Here is an 8,808-nt window from a genome sequence, read left to right on the forward strand (position 1 = left end):
GCTTAGGCCCTTGTTTTACGCTCAGTGGGGAATGACCGACGGTGCCCCTTCCTCTGCCTCCTGCTCTTTGTTTACAGAGGAGGCACCTGCTTCCTGGCTCTCCAGGGATGACTGAGGGACCCTAAAGAAAAGGCACTGTGCTCAGTGCTTCTGTGTTTCAGTTCAGTCACTCAGTCGTGTCCGACTCTGCAGCTGCATGGACTGCAGCACTCCAGGCCTCCCTGTCCATCCCCAGCTCCCGGAGCTGGATCAAACTCATGTCCATCCAGTCAGTGATGCCCTCCAGCCATCTCGTCCTCTGTCGTCCCCTTCTCCTTCCTTCAGTGTTTCCCAGCATCAGGGTCTTTTCCAGTGAATCAGCTCTTCGCATCAGGTGGCCAATGTATTGGAGTTTCAGCTTCAACATCAGTCCTTCCAATGAACACCAGGACTGATTTCCTTTAGGATGGACTGGTTGGATCTCCTTGCAGTCCAAGGGACTCTCAAGAGTTTTCTCCAGCACCACAGTTCAAAAGCATCAATTCTTCGGCGATCAGCTTTCTTCAGAGTCAAACTCTCACATCCATACATGACCACTGGGAAAACCATAGCCTTGGACCTTTGTCAGTAAAGTAATCACAATCTGCTTTTTAATATGCTGTCTAGGTTGGTCATAGCTTTTCCTGCAGGGAGCAAGCGTCTTTTAATTTCATGACTGCAGTTACCATCTGCAGTGATTTTGGAGCCCAAGAAAATAAAGTCTGTCATTGTTTCCACCGTTTCCACATCTATTTGCCATGAAGTGATGGGTCTGGATGCCATGATCTTAGTTTTTTGAATATTGAGTTTTTAAGCCAGGTTTTTCACTCTCCTCTTTCATTTTCATCAAGAGGCTGTTTAGTTCCTCTTTGCTTTTTTCATAAGGGTGGTGTCATCTGCATATCTGAGGTTGTTGATATTTCTCCAGGCAATCTTGATTCCAGCTTGTGCTTCATCCAGCCTGGCATTTTGCATGTTGTACTCTGCATATAAGTTAAATAAGCAGGGTGACAATATTCAGCCTTGACATACTCCTTTCCCAGTTTTGAACCAGTTCATTGTTCCATGTCCAGTTCTAACTGTTGCTTCTTGACCTGCATAAAGATTTCTCAGGAGGCAGTTAAGATCACCTGGTATTCCCATCTCTTTCAGAATTTTCCAGTTTCTTGTGATCCACACAGTTAAAGGCTTTTGGTGTAGTCAATGAAGCAGAAGTAGTTGTTTCTCTGGAATTTTCTTGCTTTTTCTGTGATCCAGTATATATTGGCAGTTTGATCTCTGGTTTGTGTTTAAATTAATCAAAATGAAAATTGAGTAAGTAAAAATGAAAACTCAGTTCCTTAGCCACATTCCACAGAGAAGGCAATGGCACCCCACTCCAGTACTCATGCCTGGAAAATCCCATGGACGGAGGAGCCTGGTAGGCTGCAGTCCATGGGGTCGCTAGGAGTCGGACATGACTGAGCGACTTCACTTTCACTTTTCACTTTCATGCATTGGAGAAGGAAATGGGAACCCACTCCAGTGTTCTTGCCTGGAGAATCCCAGGGACGGGGGAGCCTGGTGGGCTGCCGTCTATGGGGTCACACAGAGTCGGACACGACTGAAGCGAATTAGCAGCACCAGCAGCAGCAGCCACATTCCAAGTACCACATGTTGCCGGTAGCTACCTGGCCAGAACAGCAAGGGACAGTTCCACCAGCGCAGAGACTCCTGTTGGGCAGTGCTGCTTGCAGTGTTTATTTTACACAAAATGACAAAGATGTGCCTTGTTTTCAGCATCCGATTTCTTTGTCTATCTGTACTGTGAGATAAGCTTCTTCATGCAGCCTTCTTTTTCATTGTTCTAGTCTCTAGAAGAAGTATGTGACCTGCTGCACGCAGCCCCTTTCCAGAACATCTTGCCAAGGGTTCATGTGAAAGGTGAGCCAGTCTTCTGACCAGGGTAGGGACACACATCTATGTTCCCAGAGAGTGCTCTTTAGTTAAAAAGTCAGCTTTGAGTTTGCTTCCTGTTCAGTCACATCCTGGAATGTTGAGGATGGAAATGCTGTATCTTGTTTCAGAATAGTATGGGAGCAGGGGTATTGGGTATATACAAAAGAAGAATGCCATGAGCTCATGATTGTAGCAACAGATAGTCACAGAGGATTCATTGTTCTGTGCTGTTTTTGACTACATTTGTATTTTTCAGTAAGTTTTTAAAAGTTTGAATATTGAGCAAAGACTCAGTTCTCTGTTTGAGTTAAAATAGCAGATGAGTCAGTTCCATAAAAGAATTTTCAAAGAGAACCTCTATGCATAATGTTAAATATTTTTCATTTGGGTTTTTCTTTTTTTTTTTTACAAAATTAAACTTATGCAATTGTTATTCATACAAAGAATAGTGTATAAAATATTTTTTTCCACCATAGAGGGCGAGAGACTTGATGCCAAAATGAAAAGACTAGAATCAAAGTACGCCCCACTGCACCTTGTCCCTCTGATCGAAAGACTGGGAACTCCACAGGTAATGCAACATGCTGCTGTGAGCTGGGCACCCAGTTGGGCCAGTCATTGGCAGGGTTGATGGACTCTGGGTGAGACCTAGTCCTAATGCATCAAGAGATTGCATGGCCTGCTCAGCCACTCAGGCCTGAGTTTTCCAAGTGAGTTTTATAATAGGACCTTATCACAGGGTGGCTGGGAAGTTTGAATGAGCTAACACGTAAAAGGATGGAGAACATCACCTGGCAGGTGAGACGTGCACAGTAAACATCGCTGTTTTTGTTGTCCATCCCTTCACGAAGAAAGCTTTCTCATAGGTTTTTAAGAACAGGAGGCAGGGAGGAACTTAAGCTGGCATTTTGGATGAGATAACTCTTTACTGTAGGACATTCAGCAGCATCCCTGGCTTCTACCCACTAGATGCCACTAGACCCACAAGCTATGAAAACCAAAAGTATCTCCACATGTTGCCACATGTCCTCAGGAGATAAATGTCTCTCTTAAGAACAACTGTGCTTGACAAATCTATTTAGTCTGATAAGACATAAGTAATAGCTGACGTATTTTGTTGATGTTTATTTTTAAAAACCCTCTTCTGCAAGCTGGGGTAGTTTCCAGTGAGTCAAAAACAATACTGGAGTACTTCAACTTCAGCATTCTAGCTGCCTGCCGTGCCTGTGACATTTTGTTCTTTCTACAGCAAATTGCAATAGCAAGAGAGGGGGACCTGCTGACAAAGGAGCGTCTCTGCTGTGGCCTGTCCATGTTTGAAGTCATCCTGACTCGGATCCGGACCTTTCTGGACGACTCCATCTGGCGCGGGCCTCTGCCCAGCAATGGGGTCATGCACGTAGACGACTGTGTTGAGTTTCACAGACTGTGGAGTGCCATGCAGTTTGTCTACTGCATTCCTGTGGGAACACACGAGTTTACAGTCGAGTGAGTGCTCAGGGAGGGGAGACGGGAGGGAAGCTGGCGTTAGGCTCACGCAGAGGACCACTATCCTCTGGAAATGGATCCCCATATTGCTGAGCTGCAATAAAGCGGCTTAAGTAGGGGCTGTTACCTGATGCCTGGGAAATGCCTCAGGGCTGGGCTTCTGGAGTTTTCTGAGCTCATGGAAACTTCTGCAAGTCAGGTGTGTATCTTGCTAGACAGGAGGACCAACACTTCATGAACTCATCTTCATGGCGGGGCCTTGACCTAAAAAGAGGCTCAAAACAGTTTGCCAGAGGAACCCCAAAGAGGGGTTTACCAAACCAGGGACACAGCTCTGCTCATCATGCCCTGAGGGACACACAGGTGGTCTGGCCACTGGCATCTGGTCGCCCGTTCCACCTCCTGCTTCTTGTCTCCAGGCAGTGCTTTGGCGATGGGCTCCACTGGGCTGGCTGCATGATCATTGCGCTGCTTGGACAGCAGCGCCGCTTTGCTGTGCTGGATTTCTGCTACCATCTGCTCAAAGTCCAGAAACACGATGGCAAAGACGAAATCATCAAAAATGTGGTACGTGGAAGCTTCACAAAGACAAACACTTTCTATTTATTTAGTTTTTTTTTCCCCTGGGAATGTTTCTTATCATCTGAGGACAAAAGGTGCCACCAGATGAAACTTTCTTTTCACTCCCCAAATGAATCTAAATAGAATTAGTAAGCAAAGGAGTCTGGTTCCATTTTCCTTCTATTTTCAAGGTATGTAAATCTACTTCATATTATAGAGCCTTATAAGATCTGAATTTTCAGTATATTGACATACTCTTCAAGTCTTCTCGCTTCCTTCATTAAAGATCTTTTTGTGTTTATCATTTTATGGATTCTTTGTAATTGAATTACAGAAAATACATATCATCTTTTCAAATATTTGTTTTTCTTCCATATGGGGACTTCATTAGACATGTCTATACTTCAGTTCAGTCGCTCAGTCATGTCCCAAACTCATGTCCACTGAGTCCGTGATGCTATCCAGCGATCTCATCCTCTGTCATCCCCTTCTCCTACCCTCAATCTTTCCCAGCATCAGGGACTTTTCAAATGAGTCAGCTCTTTGCATCAGGTGGCCAAAGTATTGGAGTTTCAGCTTCAACATCAGTCCTTCCAATGAACACCCAGGACTGATCTCCTTTAGAATGAACTGGTTGGATCTCCTTGCAGTCCAAGGGACTCTCAAGAGTCTTCTCCAACACCACAGTTCAAAAGCATCAATTCTTTAGTGCTCAGCTTTCTTTGTAGTCCAACTCTCATATCCATATAACTACTGGAAAAACCATAGCCTTGACTAGACGGACCTTTGTAGACAAAGTAATGTCTCTGCTTTTTATATGCTGTTTAGGTTGGCCATAACTTTCCTTTCAAAGAGTGTCTTTTAATTTCATGGCTGCAATCACCATCTGCTGTGATTTTGGAATCCCAAAAAATAAAGTCAGCCAGTTTCCCCATCTATTTCCCATGAAGTGATGGGACCAGATGCCATGACCTTTGTTTTCTGAATGTTGAGCTTTAAGCCAACTTTTTCACTCTCCTCTTTCACTTACATCAAGAGGCTTTTGAGTTCCTCTTCACTTTCTGCCATAATGGTAGTGTCATCTGCATATCTGAGGTTATTGATATTTCTCCCGGCAATCTTGATTCCAGCTTGTGCTTCCTCCAGCCCAGCATTTCTCATGATGTATTTTGTATATAAGTTAAATAAGCAGGGTTACAATATACGGCCTTGACGTACTCCTTTTCCTATTTGGAACCAGTCTGTTGTTCCATGACCAGTTCTGACTGTTGCTTCCTGACCTGCATACAGGTTTCTCAAGAGGCAGGTCAGGTGGTCTGGTATTCCCATCTCTTTCAGAATGTTCCACAGTTTATTGTGATCCACACAGTCAAAGGCTTTGGCATAGTCAATGAAGCAGAAATAGATGTTTTTCTGGAACTCTCTTACTTTTTCCATGATCCAGAGGATACTGGCAATTTGATCTCTGGTGCCTCTGCCTTTTCTAAAACCAGCTTGAACATCTTGAAGTTCACGGTTCACGTATTGCTGAAGCCTGGCTTGGAGAATTTTGGGCATTACTTTGCTAGCGTGTGAGATGAGTGCAGTTGTGCAGTACTTATCATCTCTGTTTTTTGCGTCAGAGGTCGGGTACAGCATGGCTCATCTGGGTCTTCCATTTACAGTTTTCAAGGCCACTATCAATGTGTCTGTGGGACTGTGTTCCCTTCTGGAGCCTCTAGTTATGGATCTACTTCCAGACTCATTCAGGTGGTTGGCTCCATTCAGTTCCTTTCCATTGGAGAGCTAAGGTCTCTGTTTCCTGGCTGGATTTTTAGCTCACATCCCTTCTCATGCTTTCCACGTGGCCCTTTCCAGCCGACATGATCAAGTCCCTCTCACACTACTAATTTTGTGCCACATCTCTGCTGTCTCCAGCTGGAGAAAGTTCTCTGCTTGTATGATTAGATTGGATCCACCTGGGTAATCCATCCTACTTTTCCTAAAGTCTGTAACCACCTAACTATATTTGCAAGGTCCCCTTTGCTATTGGAAAGTAATACATTTACGCGTTCCAGGGACTGGAGCATGGACATCTTTGAGGGGCCACTCTACCTCCCATACCTCCATTTCCTTGGCTCTCTGGGCAGTACCCAAGTACTGACTGGATTTAGCTGACCTCATCTCAGTGTGATCTGCTGTGTTTTTAACTTTTGAAAGTCACTAGTTTATATTTAAAATGTTGATTTCCTTCTTCAAATATTGGTAGTAATTGATAATTTATCTTCATGGAATTTTTTTCCATTTTTGCTTCTGTATACATCTAGTCTAAATGCATGAAGAAATAAGTCATCATATAGTCTTTACTTTTCAGTTCCGAGACCTCAAGGGGTATCTGAAACTCTGAAATGTTTCTTGTATTTTTATTTGGCAGCTTTTGTTTGGTTGAACTTAATTTGGGATGCCTTTCCCCCAGGATTTCCATTTACTGCTCATCTCCCAGAGTTATTACCAACTTGGAACCACTTTTAACTTCATAAGAGGTCCGGGCTTGGTGCAGAGCCTTGGAGTGTAGTCCACCTTGCTTAAAGCCCAGGCTGTCTCTTCATCCCACTCCTGCTGGTAGCATTTGTCTCTGAGGAGGCTGGCTTTTCTCTCACTTCTTGCACAGGCAAAACCAGCAGTGCTTTAAACTGGAATAGACTTTAAAGTTTGTTCTGTTTACATTTTTGTGTTTTTTTAATCTAGTTCTATTATAGCAGGAAGTAAAGTGAAGTGAAAGTCGCCCAGTCATGTCCATTTGCGACCCCAATAGTCCACAGAATTCTCCAGGCCAGAATACTGGAGTGGGTAGCCTTTCCCTTCTCCAGGGGAATCTTCCTAACCCAGGGATTGAACCAAGGTCTCCCGCATTGCAGGCAGATGCTTTACCAACTGAGATATGAGGGAAGCCCATTATAGCAGAAGGGTCTATCAAAGCACCCTGTCCACAGTAACTAGAAATACTTGTGTTAGTTACTGGACTTCATCTTCACATTTCTAGCTCTTAGGACACCATAGTTCTCAACACCTGTCTGTTGAATAAATAGGTCTATAAGTTTTACACATGAGTCTACAGTAGCATGAAACCAACAGAGAAATGTTGCAAAATATATTCCAGTAGTTACATTAAAGAGATGGTATGTATGAATAGTTGGCTGTAATTTTTCTAATATGAAAATCCTGAGGTATTTTGAAGCATGAAGAATAAATGACAGCTATCCTAATTTTAATTATTGTAGCCTTTGAAGAAGATGGTGGAAAGAATTCGCAAGTTCCAGATTCTAAATGATGAGATCATCACTATCTTGGACAAGTACTTGAAGTCAGGCGATGGAGAAAGCACGCCTGTGGAACACGTCCGCTGCTTTCAGCCGCCTATCCATCAGTCCCTGGCCAGCAGCTGAGGGGGTGTGTATCACCTGTTTGTGAAGAGTTCCAGTACTGACTGCATTTAAGATCTAGAAGGGCATGTTTTTCTTTCCATAAACTATTTAGTGGGATTTTTAGGAACTATTTTTCACTATATCTGTGCCTGTTAAAATAAGGGGGTCCTTTTCAATCTAAAAGCTTGATTTTATAAAATTGACTTATTTTTCTACACTAAAATTATATATACTTTTGGTAATTGGAAAATATGAGAATGTTGACTGCAGATTGTTGCCATCATGTTCTTACAAAATCATTTTCCATTTTTCTGTGGAATGTTCCAACAGCTAGCTATGTCATGAAGTGCTGCTGAGTTCATCCATTTATCCTGTAACATTTAAGGAAAGATTTGTGAATTTAAGCAAGAAACTTAATACCAGCTAATTGCAATAAAACCCGTTACCAATTAGCATTAAACTTAATGATTAGCTTTTGTTGAGGGATTTTTCTGGTTTTTTTATGAAAACCTTTTCTAAGTCATTTCCCTTTCCCTTTTTGTGTGTTTCAAAAAATACTGAACTTGATTTCTGTTTCTACTAAATCCAGCTGTAACAAAATCTAGTTTGTGACAGGATTTAAAGGTTACAGAAATAAAAATAATGGAACCTGTTTGTGTTCATTCATTTACTGTTGCGCTGTGCGCTCTGGCTTTGGTAAGGTACTTTCCCTACTTGCTCGAGTACACAAACCAGGCTAGAAGTCCAGGTCACCTGCAGCTATGAAGGAAGGGACAAGATCATGATGGTAACTTCTATATGGTTTTAAAAACATTAACACCAAAGTCCAGGTGCATTATCTATGGCACCAAAAATAAAGTCTGTGAACTACTTGGTTTTACTGTTTAACCTTAACATAAAACAGAACTGTTTAGAAAAAGTAACCTAAAAATGTTGCTTGTGGTAATGTGAAATAACCCTGGGGCCAGTATTCTCCTGCAGATTAAGAGGTAGTATCTGTGCTCACCCTATAATGGAAGTATAGAATATGATGAAAAATTAAGTTTAATGAGTAAATTTAAAAATTCATGATTTTTATAAGACTTAATTATAAACTAAATAAAAATTTTAAGTGCTGTAAGATGTTAAATAATTACAAATTTATTACTATAAAGCTATGCATTCTCAACGAGGGCAATATCACACCCAAAGGGGTGAAAATTGGTTTTCATCTGTTGTGTACAAAGCACAGATATAATTATGGTTTCGTACATAAGCAAATATAGAGTGTATCTGTGGCATTAAAATTACATAGAGAAGCAGTTAGGAAAAAAATGTCTACAGAGGCTCCTTAGAAGATCAATAATAAAATACTGGGGAAATGGAACGTGTTTCAGAGACCTGGAAAGTGGCAACTCTG

General features: G+C 42.2%; 1 protein-coding gene across 2 annotated transcripts in view; it reads left to right on the forward strand.

The window, feature by feature from the left end:
• CYFIP1 (cytoplasmic FMR1 interacting protein 1) overlaps window positions 1–8,061 on the forward strand; it is a 73,408-nt gene extending 65,347 nt beyond the window's left edge. For both annotated transcript variants that reach the window (XM_088831130.1, XM_088831124.1), the window contains exons 27-31: window positions 1,869–1,941; window positions 2,433–2,527; window positions 3,206–3,444; window positions 3,864–4,011; window positions 7,266–8,061. In XM_088831130.1, the coding sequence (XP_088687256.1) occupies window positions 1,869–1,941; window positions 2,433–2,527; window positions 3,206–3,444; window positions 3,864–4,011; window positions 7,266–7,430 (720 nt within the window). In that variant the 3' untranslated portion in view covers window positions 7,431–8,061. The remainder of the gene's footprint in view (window positions 1–1,868; window positions 1,942–2,432; window positions 2,528–3,205; window positions 3,445–3,863; window positions 4,012–7,265) is intronic.
• The last annotated feature ends 747 nt before the right edge of the window (window positions 8,062–8,808 follow it).

Source organism: Moschus berezovskii, chromosome 2, assembly GCF_049115385.1.
Source record: "Moschus berezovskii isolate FMDL1 chromosome 2, NW_MosBer_1.0, whole genome shotgun sequence".
Classification (NCBI taxonomy): Eukaryota; Metazoa; Chordata; class Mammalia; order Artiodactyla; family Moschidae; genus Moschus; species Moschus berezovskii.